This window comes from Thermobia domestica, chromosome 9, assembly GCF_964235325.1.
Source record: "Thermobia domestica chromosome 9, izTheDome1.hap1.1, whole genome shotgun sequence".
In the NCBI taxonomy this organism is placed as follows: domain Eukaryota; kingdom Metazoa; phylum Arthropoda; class Insecta; order Zygentoma; family Lepismatidae; genus Thermobia; species Thermobia domestica.
This window is the reverse complement of record NC_137462.1, coordinates 64,863,075-64,882,868: the sequence shown is the minus strand read 5'-3', so window position 1 is coordinate 64,882,868 and position 19,794 is coordinate 64,863,075. Positions and strand designations below refer to the sequence as shown.

Below are 19,794 nucleotides of genomic sequence, written 5' to 3'. Positions count from 1 at the left end.
GATTTGGATAAGAAAATTGTGACCATCTTCTTCCCCACACTTCGCGGTCGCTTCACTTTCGTGGGTGGATTTTCGTCTGGAAAGATCCAAACTGTAGACTGGCGTTTATTTTCAGAGTCAAATAGATAGATCCAAGTCTCATCACCAGTAACAATGTCAGAGACGCGTCGAGAATTGCCTCCATCAAATCTGCAAGCATTTCTTCACACCATTCCACACGCATTCGCTTCTGCTGTTCAGTCAAAGTGTGAGGCACCCAACGAGATGAAACCTTTCTGAGCCGAAGATGATCATGAAGAATTTTTGTTACTGCTGGCGATCCAATATTCACTGTAGATTCAATGTCCTTGAAAGTTGTTCGAGGATTTTCTCTAATCATTTGTTCCACAGCGGCAATGTTTTCATCTGACACAGCTGTTGCTGGACGTCCAGCTCTCTCTTCATCTTTAGAGATGTCCGGCCTCTTCTGAATTCACCAAACCACCGAAAAATTGCTCACATCAATAAACAAATGAAGGCGATACGGCCACGCCGATAAGCGAGGCGAGTTGAAACTTGCTTCGCTTCTTCGCTCTGGATACCACTACCGAACGCAATTGTGGGAATTCAAATACTGTGCCACAACAATACGTATCTCAAAACTTTCGTAGTGACCCTCGTATTTCAACAATTTTGTGAGATTTTAAATCCTCTCGTAGTTTCTTGATACAATTTTCATATTACCATTAGGACTCTATACTCACAAGAAAATATTAAAATTGTTAATAGGCTAAGTACATTGTGAAAGTAATTTTATGTTTAAAATATTTAAATAACCTTTGAATAATTAAATTGACAGGGTAAGTTCTCTCAATATAATTATATTTAGTTAATTTTCTTAGAAGCCACAATAAACCTTGCCATTAATTACGTTGTCAATTTAATTTTTCAAAGATTATAACCAGGGCCGTAACTCGTGGGGGGCAGCGGGCAATTGCCGCCAGGGAAGCTTCGAGGGGGCCACTTTAAGACAAAGTTTTCTTACTCCATATATGATACGAACATGAAATTATAAATGAAGGATCAAACAGATTCACTACATTACATAAAAAAAACAGCACACAAAAGTTAAATAAAACAAAAATGAGTCGTGGGCCCATTTCAGTAAAAAATGTCTACTATTAGGGGCCCTAGAAATAATATTTATTCGCATGGCCTTGAGATTTGTCAATATTGTTCCCTTAATTAGTCATGTATGAGATGGGCCCAGGGGCGTGCGGAAGGGCCCACAGGTTCCTGGGCCCACAGAGTAGGAGAAAGGAGGAAAGAAGGGGCCTATTTTTGAATTTTGCGGGAGGGCCCAAAGCAACGTTTTCTAGGGGCTCAAATATTAATGCTAGCCTCTCCAGAAAAAAAAATATAAGTTACGGCTCTGATTATAACATTCATCCAATTTTTTAAACCTTAAATATAAAGCTAACTTTAATTCTGGACGAAAAATAAAAATCATGTTTCTGTTGTAGTGGCTTGAGATCGCCAGGTGCCCGAGAAAGGAAGCGTGAAAGGAAGAAATACCTATTCTACTCTCTGTACGCCTGGGGATGTCCAAGTATCCTATTCATCGTGACCATGGTGATGGACTTTGCTCCTAACATATCAGCATCGCATGTAAAACCTGGAATTGGAGAGACAAAGTGCTGGTTTAACAGTAAGATCTACAGTTTAACTAGATTGAATTTTCTGTGCAGGGCCGTGCCGTGGGGGGCAAGCGGGGCGACGGCCCGGGCGCCAAAGTAAGGGGGCGCAAAACTCGGAAGAAGAAGAAGAAGAAGAAGAAGAAGAAGAAAGGGGAAAAGAAAGGATAAATACTTGGAATATAGGTATGGAGGCGCCGTCGTATACTCTCGCCCCGGGCGCTGATTTTCCACGGCACGGCACTGTTTTTGTGATAAGTACTATGTACCTTTGAGTCAAAGGAGTCATTGAATGTGCTCTCTATAATTAGAGATTAGTTTGCATTACATTTAAGAAAGAGAAGAGCATTTTGAAGTGTAAGGACAAAAAACTCGTATCATAATTTACAGAGTTGTTATAAATTATATTCCAGATTAGAAACTCTCGTAAGTCACGTTTAAGGACACAACGATGCAAAAAGTGTACCAATGGAAGGAGAATTTCATTTTTTTTTTTTTACATCAAAATTTTTCAGGTCACAAGTATTCTATGTGAACCCTTTGTCAGTCGTTACACATCAACCCCGTAATCAAGCTCCTTATTTAGCTTACACATTGTAGCATATCACGATCAACTGATGAAGACGGATACTCGCAAGATGTAAGGGTGGCTTGCATCTTTAGCACTGTCAGAGAAAATTAAAAAAAGGAGTAAAGCTCGGGGAATGTGGAAGTAAAGGGGGAAAAAATCAATATCGGCTTGACCAATACAGTAAATCATCAGTAAGGCCCGGACTTTTATGTTTTTACATATTTTTTTCCTTTGTATGTACGCTGGTGAAAATATGAAATGTTCGCAAATTACGAAGTAAAGAGCCATATAAACCAAAATCACGTTACATATTTTTACATATTTTGAAGTCTGTTACATATTTTCCGTCTGCTGTACATATTTTTACATAAATTCAGTTTCCTTGCTCCTTTTCGCTAATTTTCTTTAAATAATACGCAAATAAAAATAGGTCTATATATGGAACAATAACTCAAAAAGTACTTTATTTAATTATCTGTATTTTTTTCCTGTCACTTTGTTCAACCGATTTGCATTGAGGGAAAGCTGGGTTAAATCAAATCATATACCCTACAGTATGCAAAGAAACGTCGTCAGTTATCGCTTCCAATCCTTAAAAAAATCTGTTTTTATATAAAAAGAAAGAAAACAATATAAGGATTTTTGTGCTTATCGCCTTTGCAAGCAGACGCCACTCGGATGTGTGCCGACAAAACAAACTAAAACGCACACCGCTGACTGGCTCTCTCACTTTTTTTTTTTTTTTTTTTTGTATGTGCAATTTCTACGGGTGGGGGTGTCGGTGGCGGTGAGAGGGAGGTGATTGGAGTGGATTTATCACTTGTTTCTTAAATCGATTAAAAAATCGCTTTTGTATGACTCGATGGCTACTTCGCCACTTCTTCCTTCAAACAAAGGGCAAAAAGATTCAGTTTCGCGACCGGTTTGTTAGTGTGCAGTTTGTGACCGAGTCAGTTTGTTTCTTGTTTTCAATGATGGCTTCCTCTTTAGCGTCAAAATTGGAATCGTGACGCTTATACCACAGACGGTAAAATTGTATTTTGTCAAGTATTCGATAAGAAAGTGGGCTGTTCAATGAAGTCGCAATTGAACCAGAACACGAAAACAGCTATTTACATGAAAAACAGGGTGTTACAGCGTGTCACAAAGCAAAAACTTTTAACCCAAACAAAACCAGCATATGAAAACAGCAGTAAATTTTACAAAGACCTTACCAATGCGTTCATTGCAGCAGACATACCGTGGTATAAACTGCAAGTCCCACAGTTCGCGTCGTTTTAGGAAAAATATTGCGAGACACATTCCTGACGAATCTACTATCCGCAAGAATTATTTGGATGTGTGCTATGAAGATACTATCAAACACATTCGAGCTGAAATTGGTGATTCGTATATATGGTTTGCGGAAGATGAAACTACAGACGTATTAGGACCTTTCGTTGCCAATCTGGTGGTAGGAAAGTTTGACCCTGATTCTCCATCACGACCATTTCTGATCTGTTAAAAAGTTTTGGACAAAACAAACCATTCCACAGTTGCACGTTTCGTAAATGATGGACTGAGAGTGTTGTGGCCAGAAAGTGTTCCTGCAGAAAAAGTGCTTCTGATGTATTCTGATGCTGCGGCGTACATGTTAAGAGCTTCCGATGAGCTTAAAGTGTTCTACCCAAACCTCATTCGTATGTGCAGTTTGGTCCATGGATTACATCGTGTAGCAGAGGAAGTGCGAATCAACTTCCCTGAAGTCAATGAGCTTGTGTCTTCTACTAAGAAAGTTTTTGTGAAAGCCCCTGGTCGTGTGCAGTGCTACAACAATATGCTACCAAATATGTCGCTACCATCGCAGCCTGTACTGACACGGTGGGGCACCTGGATACAGGCTGTTGACTTCTACAATGAAAATTTTGATTCTGTAAAGTCAGTTGTCACCACATTTCCTGCAGAGTCCAGTGCAGCAGTACGTGATTCTCAAAGTGCGTTCAAAAATCCTGTTGTTCAATGTTCACTAGCGTACATTGCGAGTAATTTCGGGTGGATTGCAAATGTTAGTGAGAAGCTAGAAAAAAAATCAATATTTTTTATGTTCAATAATGTGATTTTTTACTTTCTTGACACATATTTTCATTTGTTTCTCTTGAAAATTTGTACGTATCTGTAGGAAGTTATTACAGAAAGATGTTACAGTATATTTATTAGCTAAGAAAATAACACAGACACAAAATAAACACGAAAAAATATTTTTACATATTTTCATATTTTTAACATATTTCATTGATTTTTGTTACATATTTATGTACATATTTCGGTACTTTGTACTACATAAAAATCCGGGCCTTAATCATCAGTATGGTAGTTGCCTATTGAGCTCACTCTAACTACATTGTGAAAAATAGAGGTACTCTTCTCTTGGAAGTGAAACCTGAAATGTAATGTTGCAACTGCGGAAAAAGTTATATCCTAACATGTTCAGATACTGAACACGTCTATAGAAAGGGACGCACCAATACCTGCTGCACTATTGCCAAATTTTGCAGATACAATGTTGCAATCTCATCAAGGTATTCATTAGGGGTAACCAAATTAATTCTATGAGTGTATAATATCCTAATAACTCACTTCCTTATATTCTTAAATCAAACACTTTCACTGTTCACACTTAAAATATAAGAAGTACGTTTTGCTCTCTCATTGACTGAAAGTTCTAAAATCTCTTGAATTCTTAATTTAGTTTCCTATTTTTGTGATAATGCTGACTCTATTCTAGTGACAGAGCTCATTCGTGGCTAAGCGGTTAGCGTACGCACTTTTGGCATGGGAGACTCGGGTTCGATTCCCGGCGGGAGCTCATGTGGTTCGGATTCCACGTTAATCAGTAGGTCCACGTCTCATATACCCTCGCCGCTGAACATGACGTTAAACTCAAAATCAACTGTATTCTAGAGATATATTGATGAGCGCAACATTAAAATTACACAGCTCAAGCTCGATACAAATCATACACAAACTAACTACGCACATAATTTAACTTATGGGAACGAAGACCAAAGTTTCCGAAGCCTCAATTTTTTATGTGAATAAACATGAATGACAAGTAATTACTCCTTGTAGAAATGTAGTGCTACTGCAAACAGAATGGACAGAAAAAAAAGCAAGCTACAGTTATCGTTTTAATTCATAGGTTACTTTTCTAAGAGAAATTTTGAAAAAGAGGTTCAACTAGGTCTACTATTAAGAACAAATGTCTAGTAACGGGCAATTTTGAATTCAGGATTGTTTAATGCTAATTATAGCTCATGCTAAACCACATTTTCTTTAGCTAATCATCACATGAAAATGGCTACATTTAGCCATAAACTGGTAAATTGGCGGCTATGTTCGTTGGAAGCAATTTTCTCTCATATTTCTCCTAGCCAGAAACTATATAATTACATGACACTTCCACTAGCCACAAAAACTTTTCGAGATTCTCTTTCCGTTGAAGAGCAGAGCCATTTGAGATTTTGCTTAGGTCCAATATATTTCAACCAAAATTTTTCTTGTACACCTTATATCTGGAGAACTACATATAATGTAGCCAAACCCAAACTATCACATAACTCAGAATGATGTGCTTATTCTGTAGAAAACTCGATTTAGGGGTCGTTCAAAATTTTGTGGCCCCTGATCCAAGATATTTCAATCAAAAATTTTCTTGTACGTTTTACAGTCCGAGAGAGAAGCTAATGAACCATGAATATATATATATATATATATATATATATATATATATATATATATATATATATATATATATATATAAGGTTTTTCAGCTGATCTTATATGATTTTGGGGTGCTGATTTCGAATCCGATGAGTGCCACTCTGTAAACCTTGGAAAAACTTCGCAAACAGGGGGTAAAGAGGGGTGATGTTCTCTTACTTTCCATGTCTTAAATTACTGGATTATCTCAGCATAATTTCATTTTTTCACATATCCTATTGACAGTAGAATATTAATTCATACATATGTTATAAATAACCATACTAGTAAACAATTAACAGAATTTGATAATTTTCTCATAAATGTCACAGTTGCCAACTATCAATAAAATTTACAGAAATAATTTTTATACAGAATGTTTTATTTTACAAACTTTTCACGTAGAAAATGTTAAGAACAAGAGAAGAAATGAAATGAAATGAAATTTTGAGTTTTACGTCCCACGGTTATGGCGGTTAGGCTAAAGGAGACGGTGATGATGAGTAATGAATGAAATGGTGGAATGAAGAAAGTGGGAGGAAACGGGAAAACCCCGAGGAAACCCACGCACACGGTGTTTGTCCACCACAAAGTTCACTTGGCGGGAGCAGGGTTTGAACCCGAGACCCCTAGCACCAGAGGTGAACGCTCTACCACTTTTTTTTAAAAAATACTTTATTGTACTCTTATTTAGCCAATTACATCAGAAAGGATTAACAAAGAAAATGGTACTGTGAGCATCCAATTATACCAACAACAACAACAAAAAAATACAATAGACACATCAATAAATTGCTGCTAGAAAATTAGCAAACTTTTGTTTACGAATTGAAAGTGCTAGAGTTTGCATACGGAACAATAATTGATTGACATACAAAGTCACATTATTATTAAAATCATTACATAAAAGAATATCGATAGTTTGGGACGTGATCCATAAAATTGCGTTATGTTTAGTGCTGGGATAAAATTGATAATCCGGAAGCAGCATGAATGACGTACAGTGAATATTAGAAGGAGTTGTTCTGCAGATACGGGCAATGATTTTTTGATAATGAAACCATATAGCTGTGTTTCGTGGGCAACTTTCGAGCCGGTGTTGGAGAGTATCGAGAACGTAACAAGTACCGCAGAAAGAAATATTACAGATACCCAATTCATAAAGTCTCCCGTTAGTAGGATATATATTGTGAACAACACTGTACCAAAGAGATTGCATGGCAGGAGACAATACCGGAGTATGAATGTTTTCCCAGATTTTCTTCCAGTGTGTCATTGGGTAATGTTCTACAATACGGGGAACCGAAGTTGTGGTGCCATGATAATGATTATGTAATTGTCTAACAGAAAGATCTTCAAGGTGACTCCGTGCGATAAGCGAGTAACTAATATCAAGAAATACGTCCTTGAGGTATGGCACAAGGGAAATCCAAGGTTGTATATGCAGGGGAGCTTGTAACTCAATATGACGTAGTGGTACACATAACGCCTTGCTGGAAAAGGATTCGGAGTAGGAGCATAATGTTTGGCAGACGCGATGAATCAGCAGCGAGTAGCTCTGAAATTTAATGTCTTTAAGGCCAAGGCCACCATCACGTTTTGATAAACACGCAGTCTCGTGACTTACCCTTAGGCAGTGATTATGCCACAACAGTTGCCCTGTGTGTTTTCGTATGATACTTAGGTATTTCTTCGGCAAGGAAAAAAAAATGAGTCAGAAACCAAAGACGACTAAAAATAAAAACATTTAAAAGGTATACTCTGCCTGCAAGACTGACCTGCCGGACTTTACTTTGGTGTATGAGTGCAACCAAAGTACAGGTTGTGGTATGAAAATTGTAGTCTATAGTATCTGCTATACGACGTTGCCAAGTTACGCCTAAGATTTTGATGCGATCAGTAAAGGGGAACGTAGACAAATACACGTGTTGGTCAGCCGGATTTATATACATCAGGCGTGACTTTTGTTTATTGAGAATAGCACCTGAAACGCACTCATAGTTCGATATGAGAAGTTCAACACGTGACAGTTCCTGTGGACTGGTAATGAAACAATGTATATCGTCTATAAATGCTTGTAATTTTAAGGATGTTGCACCAATCTGTATACCTTGAAGTTGTTGTTCCAGTGTTAAAAGAAAGGGAACAAGAACCAAGCTATATAGAATGGAAGACAGGGGGCAACCTTGTGCAATACCTCGACGTACATTGATAGGATATGTAAGTGCACCATTAACCTTTAATCTTACATATCGTTGAGTATAAAGAAATTTAATCAAATTAAGAAAACTGTCTCCGAAACCATAGTTTTCAAGTACCTTAAACATGTAATCATGTGACAATCTGTCAAATGCCTTATGAAAATCAAGCGCCAATAAAGCGACCTGCGGAGAACTTGTTTTCTGACACCAATGAATACCTTCTCGTATATTACTTAGTGCTAAAAACATAGGTTTTGTATGTTTTAAACCATACTGATCATTGTGTAAGACTTGATTCAGAAACGGTTCTAAACGAGAGGCAAGGCAACGAGATAAAATTTTCTGGTCAACATTAAGGAGGGTAATCGGTCTAAAATTATCAAAGTCATGCGCACCTGCATGTTTAGGTACAAGTACCATTATGCCAGCGGTAAAGGAAAAGATGCACGTGGGCGTGAGTCGGAGTTCGTTATACATTTCTGTGAGAAAAGGCGTAAGAATGCTGTGAAATTGGCGGTAAAATTCTAATGTAAGACCATCGGGTCCCGGAGATTTATTTAACTTCCCCGCAAAAATAGCTTGCTTGACTTCTCTTTCTGTAAAGGGGGCATTGAGTATGTTACGAGCCTCCGGGGTGAAAGTACCGGTCGGACGCTCGAAGCAAGGGTCAGAAGATTGGGTTGGAGCGGGGGAATATAGGTTTTGGTATGCATCGTACAAAGCTGGGATTACCTGATCATGCTCGTGAACTACACCGTTAGGAAAGGAGACCTTGGAAATAAGGTTTTGTTTACCTCTGCGCTTTTCACAGATAACTGTATGTAAAGAGGGAACTTCATGCTGAAGCATCGTTGTTTTGCCTCTCGTGAAAAAACCTTGATTTTTTTTCGATGTAAAGTGAGTAGGAGTGCCTTAATTTCCTTAATACGAAGGAGTACGTCTACTCCTTGAGCAAGTTCTTTATAGTAGTCACATAATAAGTGATGGTAATAATTATATTGCTCTTTAAGAAGAGAGGATTTGTCTTTGCAGTGCTGTTTACAGATAGACCGAAAGGACGGTTAATGTGATTTAACCACCATGAAAACAAACTTTTCTTTTGAGATTTAAAGTGCATTAAATAGTTCCACCTATTGGTAATTAGCAACTGTAGATCCTCGTCAGGTAAAATGCTGTTATTGAGTGACCAAACAAAGGATGATTTTAAGTACTTACGGATGGGTAGATCAATGGTACAAACCACAGCACAGTGATCAGAAAAGCATACCGGTTGAACGTTTATGGAGCGCACAAAATTAATTAAAGTGGTACTGACATAGATCCTATCCAAACGTGAGGATCCATTTCGTCGAAAAAAGTGTACCCTGGGGTGTTACCTTTATAATGACGCCATACGTCAACTAACTTAAAGTCTTGAATCAATTTACGTAATGTAGGAGAAGTATTGTAACCACAACTTGAGTCTATAGGATCTAACACTGCATTGTAGTCTCCTACACAAATCAAATCTCTGGTACCAGAATGTAACTCCATTGGAACGTCGGTGAGATAGAAGGAGTTTCGCTCAGCACGTTTGGTATTCCCGGACGGCGAATATAAATTACAAAAGTGTATGCTTTCATAATTGGCTGCGATAATACGTCCTGACGGAAATTTTGAGAAAGCGGTTAATGAGATATCTTTGCGATATATAATAGCTGTTCCAGAACCAGTTTCGGAAGGATTGACTTCCCACAAATGATTAAAAAGAAAGGAGAAATTGTCAATATTGCATTCTTGCAGGAAAATTATATCCAGAGACGATTGGTTGATGTAATCGGCTAGCGCTTTTTGCTTGGTGAGACTAGAAATGCCATTGACATTAAGAGTGGCTATACGCGTGGCATACATATTTAATGGCCACAGAAAAATAAAAAGACACCAAAAAAGCACGACACAAAGAAATGACACAATACACTTGAAAAAACAAAGACGGGGGGCAACACTCGCACACATTCCCATTCTATACTGGAAGGTGATATGATCACTTGTCCGAAGAGGTAGCACTATCATTTGTCTTAGCACTTGCTTCACTATGATGGGGATCTACTCGTGACCTCGTGAAACCAGACACACAATTGTTGTTTACGGGGGGAACGCTCTTAGTTTTCTGAAGTTTATTGGCTCTACTGGATGTATCACGAGGGGAAGACTGAGATCGACCTTTGCGACGTCTCTTCTCGGGTAGAGAGGGAAGCTGGGATGCTTCTGTAGATGGTGAATCTCTATCGAAAGAATCCGTCACTTCCTGGTGAGAGTCATCAATGCCCACTAACGGTGGGGTACTTACCGTGATTTCAGGTAGCGTATCCATCTCCGATGCGGAAGATGCTGAAACAGTAATGCTCTGTTGTGGAATATCCGAACTATTAGGCGCTATGGTAGTGGAACTGGAAGAGTCACTCTGCGTTGCATTAGAAGCAAGGGTCTGCTGGGAGGCAATAGCAGGAGAACTGGTGTGAGATGCTGTAGAACTAGGGGGGGCACCAAGCGGACAAGTGGATTAAGTTTCATTAAGTGCCTTAGCAAAAGGACTTGCAGCAGTTGCAGTTGAAGGTGGAAGGTTCTCCTGTAAAGTTGGAGGACGTTTCTCACTTAACACAGGAAAACTAGTAAACGAATGAACGTTCGGTTGAGTATCCACTTTATTCAAATTGCCGGGCATGGGCGGGGCTCTGGATGGTGAGACACTGGATACTGAAGCTGATACGGTTGGAGGAAGACGACGCTTTGTACATTCCATCAGAAAGTGATTTGGTGAGTCACAAATGGCGCAGGTTTTAACTTGACCTCCATACGTTAACCACAAACGTAAACCACAGATAGTCACATAAGAAGGTATGGGGCGCTTAATGCTCATACGTATTATCTTTCTCCCAGTCCTTACTTCATAGATGTGTCCAGTAGAATACATTTCGTCTGCAATTGACTTAATTTCGCCGTACTGAGAAAGCACACGAGAAATATGATGATCTTCCAACTCGGTGGGTACCAAATGTAAACGGACAGTCATAATATTGGAACTGGCAGAATCGATTAAAATGTTAAAAGTACCAAGATCATCTGAATAACTAACCTTTCCATTCACTCGAAACAGAATTTGTTCACAAAGCACTTGTGAGATTAACTTAACATATAACTGTTTGCGACTATAATCAAACTCAATACTGACAACTTGATCAGGAAGCAGATGAAAAGTATTGCGGATCCATTCATGCAAGACCAATGTGTTAGGCTTGTTCACAACATCTTGAAATGACAAACGTAAAGTATTCACTCGGATAACAGACATAATGCACTTAGTAGGTAAACCTGTACTTCACACTAGACAATATGATGAAAAGAGTAAATATAACTCGAACTACTTGGTAATAGAAAATACTCCACTTGACAATGCAGGTTGAGTTGAAGCAAGTTAACACACTCACTATTTCCACTCGAACACCTGCCGGAACAACGAGGTGAACGGCACGGCGTCTGCCGAGCAACACCACTGAGCCACCGCGGCCCCATAAGAACAAGAGAAGTATCACATATATTCCAAATATGCAGTCCTTAAACTCTCATATGAGCTATGAATAAATGCCAGGCAATCATTAGAAGAGAATTGGGGAAGTACAATTTTTGACTTCTGAATATGGTTAGCACAAAAATAACACATTCGTAACAATTCAAATATATATATTTCTTGTAAACTATTTCAAATTTGTCTCTTAATCATTTGTGAATAGCCTTAAACGTGTTCGTTGTGTAGAAATTCTACTTCCTCCCATGAACGTCATAATTGCCAACTATCACGGATTTTTTTTTCGTATTTTGGTCGAATATTTAGTTATAAAAACGTTAAAGGAAAGAGATCTATGCAAATATATGTAATATTTTTTATTTACTCTTCATGTCACTTCGAATACGCTATAATCGTAGGAAAACTGGATATTGGGAAAAGCTACAATTGTGACAGCGATATGAGAAATGTTTCTTTCGTAAAATGGAGAAATATGCTTCTTATTGTCTAATTTTAATTTTTCACGCAGTACAACAAAGAAAACCAAACCAGCTATATTTTTGCAACAGTATCTGCATACTTATATGTTGTTGAAAGCATTAACACGTGTTGTTTGAAAAAAGAGAAACACAGTACAGAACTTTATCAGAATCAACGCACAGGGAAAGTGTGGATTGCTCTTCATCACTCTCTTCTGTTTGTTCTGGTTCATCCATACACTCACTTTGGCAGGTACAGAACGATGTGCACTTCGATGACCTTCCAAGGCAACCACAACCAAGATAGCATCCCGTTGTATATGAGATGCTAATTGAGTTCACTACTACATCAGGCGCTATTGGTGTAGTCGCGGGCAACATACGAAGTACATATTTTTCTGCACCATATGGTAAATATTTCCATCCGAAATCTCTTGGATCTAGATCAGAAGAATTAGTTTGTTCAACTGATTTCCATATGGCTATCTGAAGATGAGCGCCGTTATAATGTTCTGGTAGTGCACCAACAGTTGGAGGAAGCTTAGAAAGAGATGGCAGACTTGTGATTGTCTTGTTAGTCATCTTTTTCTTCCATAGTCCAGCTCGTAATCCTTTGGTAACGGTTTTCCAGGGCTGTATAACTGAGTAACAAATGTATCACACTGCTTTGCTGTTAAGCTTTCTTCTGCTTTGGGATCACCAACTGCTTCAAGTGTGCCTCGAAATTTCGATAAAATGTTCAGCATTCAGCCTTTACCAATCCCAGCAAGAGATGAAGTAGTAGCGCAGTCAGTTAGAGCATGGACTGCCAGAATATTCACCATATACGGACTGTGCACTCTTAGAACTTCATTTATGTCACTTATTTCTCTGGATCCAGTGCATTTTTCCATTACGATTGGTGTAGTTTTTAAACATATACATTATATGCAAGTAGCACTAGTACATTCATATCGTCATGCTTTACCCCTATAGATTGATCAGGAGCATGTTTAGCCTCTCTAAGAACTATGGGGACCACATTTACGTCAGCTTCTTCGTGTGTTGTTGGTTCATCCCATAGTCCTGCTCCCACTTCAATGGGAGATGGATGTGGTCCAGTGATAAGTAATCTATGAGATTCATCTATGCTAATATTCATGAGCGATTCTGTGATTAATGAAATAAGTTGCTTTTTGTATTCATTGACGTCAATACAAACGCTCTTTTTTTGTAAAGGAGTTTATAATGTAAGTTTATATTGTCTTCAATTTCCTTGTTGTCGCTTCCTTCTTGTTGCTGCTTTGATGCCATTCTCATAGTATATGTCGAATACTACATGCAGAATATGGGCTTGTTTGAGCACACTTTCCACCATTGCTGCGAAATATCTTTACATATGCTTCTACAGTAGCCGGATGTGCTGGCCATGATACTTGCCACAGCATTACACAACCGTCAAGAATGACAGTTTGATGGTTGTTTATTAGCGATCTTGCTGATTTCATTACGGCAAGTTTGTGTTGAAACACACTTTTGGGGTTTCTCCCATTTCCCCTTCTTATTAAACAGAGCAGTTGGAACTGGAGCAAATTCATGGTAAAGCACATCATCCACATTAATATCACGAGATGATAGGAGCAGGTCTATTTTACGAAGATAAATAACACTGTGGTCGAGGTCTATTATACGAAGATAAATAACACTGTGGTCAATTATAATTATCAGTCGAGCATAACTTCACTGATTTCGTAACGTCTAACATCTAGTGCTCTAGGAAATACTTTGGTGAAAACTTCCAGATCATTTACACACATAGTCAGTCAAGTGCTGTGTTTCCACATTGACAGGGTCTTGTACGTTTAGTGCACTCTCACGCAAAATTTGTCCACTAACAATATTAACTAAACCCGTAGGTGGATGGCTTTTGTTATCAAGGGAGTCGATACATGCTGACAAAAATTCACGAATCTTCTCGCAATCTGCAGTCAACTTTGATACGTAGACCTGTCTCCTCCTTGTGATGGAAAACAGTCCTCATTTTCCAATTTTCTCATATCGTCTACGTCTTTCTGAATTTGACCAAACACGTTTAAGGAAAGAGCCCATGCGGCTAATGTTTTTGGCTGCCGAGTAAATCCAATTACACCAGCAAGTCCATGACAATATCTCATGTATGTATTTTCGATAAACTGATTAGTCTATATTCCATTTCAGACAATCTTTTTGTGCTCGCTATGTGTTCATCAGCAATGAATTTTGAACCAGTCTGATTCTTCTCTGGTAAAAATTAGATTATGATCTCGCCTAAACTACACATAAGTTTGCATGTCCGTAATTTGAACTTTTTGCGATTGCTTTAATGTGCAAAAAGTTAGTATTGTACTGTTATTACATCAGAAGAAAAAGGTAGTAACAGTACTACGTTGATGAATGCAAAATTTCTAATAAAATTTTGCTTTCAATTCTTGTCTTTGTTGCTCGCCTGAAATTATATGAAGAGTAAATAAAAATATTGTATATCCTTTTACGTTTTTATCACTAAAAATTCGAATCAAAATACGAAGAAACATAATTCTGTGATAGTTGGCATCTATGACGTTCAAGAGAGGAAGTAGAACTTCTACACAACGAACACGTTTAAGGCTATTCACAAATGATTAAGAGACAAATTGGAAATAGTTTACAAGAAATATATATTTGAATTGTTTCGAATGTATTACTTTTGTACTAACCATATTTAGAAGTCAAAAATTGTACTTCCCCATTTCCTTTCTAGTGGTTGTCTGGCTTTTATTCATGTCTTATATGAGAGCTTAAGGACTGTATATTTTGAATATATATGCTACTTCTCTTGTTCGTAACATTTTCTACGTGAAAAGTTTGTAAAATAAAACATTCTGTATAAAAAATATTTCTGTAAATTTTATTGATAGTTGGCAACTGTGACATTTATGAGAAAATTATCAAATTCTGTTAATTGGTTACTAGTATGGTTATTTATAAAATGTATATGAATTAATATTCTACTGTCAATAGGATATGAGAAAGATGAAATTATGCTGAGATAATCCAGTAATTTAAGACATGGAAAGTAAGAGAACACCACCCCTCTTTACCCCCCGTTTGCAAAGTTTCTCCAAGGTTTACAGAAAAGCATTTATCGGATTCGAAATCAGCACCCCAAAATCATATACGATCAGCTGAAAAACCTTATATATATATATATATATATATATATATATATATATATATATATATATATATATATATATATATATATATATATATATATATATATATATATCATGGTACGGCTAAAAATTGCGAGTTCTCCCCCGGACTATTATATCAGGAGAAATGCATATAGTGTGGACAATCTCAAACTATCACTTAACTCAATATGATGTGCTTATTCCGTAGAAAATACGAGAACTATGAAATTCCGTAGAAATTTTGTTGCCCCTGATCCAAAAACTATGTATTAGCCAAGATCGCAATCTTTTGATCCATTTTTTGGATCATTCCTAAAATTCTTGTTCATTGATATAGGCCTGTCATTATTCTATTGGTTAAAATGTATATAAAACTCAAACTCGGAGGAGATGAAGAGTAATTGCCCGTCTAGAGCCCCAAATGACCTCTTGTTAGAGTGTCATTAAACGTGCTTTATGAGTATATTTCTAAGTGGGAAATTCATTTGTAATTACTAAACATAACAACATATGGTTGCCATCCTGAACATGATTTTGATTAAGGGTCTAGATAAAACTAATGATAAAAGGATATTTCACTATAATGAAAAAAAAATCGTCTATTGATTTTTTTTTTTTAGCAAACCTATTCCATAAATACTGATTGTGTTTACTTAATATTTCACATATTCATTAAGCCCGTACTCAAAATTTTATGGTCTCTAACTCAGGAACTAAAGGTCTCCACTTGAACAAATTTGAAATGGAAATTGACTTTAATGATACCAGTAGACATGCTAATATTATGGTGTCGAAATGTTTGATTCCCGATTTATTATACTTCAAATTTGCGATTTGGACTCAATAGTTAAAAAATTAATCCAAATCTCAACTTCAATGGCCAAGAACTAGAGAACAAAAGAGCTGTACACCATAATGTTTTATACGTATGCTTAGCTCGTCGAAGTCTATCACCGTGTCAAAGTTGGTGAAGATCGGATTAGCTCAATCTTTTGCATCTAAATAACGAGATGTGATTTAATATTACGAGGTTATTAAAAAACACGGTAATTTTTTCAAGAAACAAAGTAATAAGCTTACATTTAATTCAATTTAATTTTCTTCAAAATACTGTCCTTGGATATCAATGCGCTTGTTCCAACGTTGAATCCATGATTGAAAGCATATCTCGAAGACTTCTTTTGGAAGGTCATACAGCTGCTCTGTTGTGGCCCTCGCAATGTCAGGAATGGTGTCAAAATTTTCGTTTAAGCACGGTTTTAATTTTTGGGAAGAGCCAGAAGTCGCGTGGTGTTATATCTGTAGAGTACAGCGAATATGGACAAACAGGAATATTTTTTTCGACCAAAAATTCGCGGATCACAAGCAAGATGCGGAACGACGAGTTTTCGTGGTGAAGAAGGAAGCCCTTTGCCCATTTAATCGGCGGTTAGAGTGCTTTTCACGGACCCATAGAGATGTTTAGTTCTTCGGAAAATTCTCGAATAACCATTCGCGTGTTTGAACAAATCATTTGTGCCACTTTTTGCACGTTTTCATCTGTTTTTGACGTCGAAGGACGTCTCAATCGTTACTCGTTTTCAACCGACTTCTTGCCGCTTTTGAATAGCTCAAATCAATGAAAAACAGTTTTCAATGCCAACGCTTTATCGCCGTAAGTTGATTTTGACATTTCGTGAGATTCTTTGGCACAGTTTTGCAGCTTAGAATAAAATGTTGGCGTGACACAGACACTCTTACAGTGTTACCACCGAGTTTGCACAAAATCCCGCTAAATTGAAAACCAAAACCGCTAGAATTCCACCAAAAAATATCGCGATCTACAAATATAGCCTGAACATGTGTTAACAAAGATGAAAAGTAAGGCATAAGGCCTTAGCACCAAAGTAGCCCGACACACACAAACAAACTAATGAAACCGATATGCATAATCAGTCCTAGGTGAAATTTATGATTGTTTATCCTTACATAATGAGCTCTGATGATTATGTACAATATAAAACTGATTAATTTACAACCTTACATTTGAAAATATTTATTCACGTGATATTCGATGATAAACATATGGTTAACGTTGATCGGCTGATACTTTATGACTAATGACATTTCCAAAAATACTGAATTTAAGAATGGTATAGTTTTATGGAATCTGAATTTAAATACATACGATTTAGGTTGAGTTAAATTTTAAAAAAATAAGTGGAATAATCTAGAATACGTGGATAAGGTGAAATAAGTTGAAATAAATCATGACTTCGATTTGAGATTTAGTGAGAAATTTTCGAAAGAAAAATGGAATGACCTAAGGAAACTAAGTAAGCCTATCCCTGGCTTCTAATCGTTTCTAATCATAACTGCGATTAGGAGATAATTACAACAGATATGAAATTTGATATCAACATAAACAACAAACATACATCATACACACATAATATTAATGCGAGTAGTATTGTTATTTAACCATGCATAACATATACACACAAATTGGCGAATATAGAAAAATACCAAGACAAATTTATATATAGATAAACCATAAATACAGGCATGCATACATACATAGAAGACAATTAATGTATCATTTTGATCCTCTAAACAATAGAGCGATCGGAAGTCTATGCGCATAGATTTTACTAATGACGACAGCCTACGGCTATATGCATATGCTACTGTTGCAACATAAGGAAAACCATGGAAAATAGACACATTTGTTTGAGAATTCTTTTAAAAGATGTCTTTGCATTTGAGTATTAAATGCGGCTTTGCTTAGCCTAGTTTATGGTTACTAGCCAATACGTATTCTTCATGACAGAATATAATATCTGTTCCGTTTCATTGACGGATTCCGTACCTCTAACACAAAAATGACTGATTATGAGATTATTTGCGTTTTCTAATCACTAATTAACCTTTGAGCTCTCTACGTCAAATACTTTTATTGAGACATTACTGCAGATTATTCATTAAGCTCTTGTTAGCATATTGATTGAAATAAATTCATTAAGTTACCAACTTCTATGTGAATAACTTTACAAACAGTGATTTTATACAATTTAAACAATACACTGAATGCACTTCTAGAAAATATATCAAGCTTTGTTTTTAATTATCTTACATACAAAGAGTGCTTGTGAATAGCGTAAAAGACGCACTTTAACTCGTGACGCGTATGCAAAATTTAAACATTTTAATTTAAATACTTAGATTGTCTTCTTTTATCAAAAATTTGCAATTCGAACTACTAATACTAATACGCTTCTTTGAGTAGTCCTAACAATCCTGTGCAGAAGTGCATCACCCTCGGCGTTGAAACGACGCAGAAATCCTTCACAGGCGTCGACGCGACGATCTTTCAATTCAGCAGTCATCTGACGTGGGACCCATCTTGCTGATGCCTTATTGAAATGCAGAACATTATGCACAATATGTTGAGCTGAACCAAAGCTAATCTTCATCATTGTTGCGATTTCTTTCAGGGTAATACGCCTGTTGTCCTTTACAAGCTATTCCACTAACGCAATGTTGTCGTCGGTCACTACGCGGTGAGAATGTCCCGGTCGAGGAGCATCCTCCACAGATGTTACGCCACTTTTAAACTTCCTACATCACTCGTATATTTTCTGCAGGAACAAACATGAATCACCATACTTTGCTGCCATCCTGCGATGAATTACAATTGATTTCACACCTTCACTACTCAAAAACCGGATCACCGTGGACAGTGGGGCGGTCATCTTGAAACTGCTCCTGTACTGGCGCTTGTTTGACTAGACTCTTCTGCGACCTACTGAAGAAAGAGAATGCTGTTAGAAACAATATTGCTAACTTTCAAAGCAATAGCACAACATTTGAAATTTATAATAAACTTCTAAGGTTTTCATTTGATCCTCCCTTGTATATAAATAAAATTGCTAAAGTGTCTCTATAGCTCAATGTAAGGTAAAATTTTTAATCTTTAATAGCCGAAGTTTGAAATAGAGTAAGTATTCTCAATGCGATAAAATTAAGTTTTTGAAATATCAAATTTCCGGCTTTAATTTCTGTACGAAGAACGTCTTGCATCTTAATTTAATGCTGAAAATTGGCCCTTCAACACCAGGAAATAATTTAGGTGGGTCTTCCTTTCGTTGTCACCACTGTCCTGACCACACATGCACAGGAGTCCTCACGTTTTCTTGTTTCTTGCCTGCGCGACAAATGTCCTGGTTCCTGGGTTTTCTCATCAGACTTTTCCTGTGCTTCCTTCCTAATCTGTGAGGGGCGACGCGCTTTGGTCTGTCCGTCTCCATCGAAGTAGGGCTTCCGTCGATCTATCTCTTCCACAATGCACTTTTCTGCACTAGCACTTTCAATTATCACACTGCACCAATATCACTCTTTGTGTCGTGAGTTTAGTG

The 19,794-nt window shown here is 37.3% G+C and overlaps 1 protein-coding gene across 1 annotated transcript in view; it reads left to right on the top strand.

Moving 5' to 3' along the window:
- The window catches only part of LOC145660852 (G-protein coupled receptor Mth2-like), an 82,862-nt gene that overhangs the window by 40,541 nt on the left and 22,527 nt on the right, over window positions 1-19,794 (top strand). The window contains exons 3-4 of the mRNA XM_081726276.1: window positions 1,503-1,687; window positions 3,780-4,217. Of these exons, the coding sequence (XP_081582402.1) occupies window positions 1,503-1,687; window positions 3,780-4,217 (623 nt within the window). The remainder of the gene's footprint in view (window positions 1-1,502; window positions 1,688-3,779; window positions 4,218-19,794) is intronic.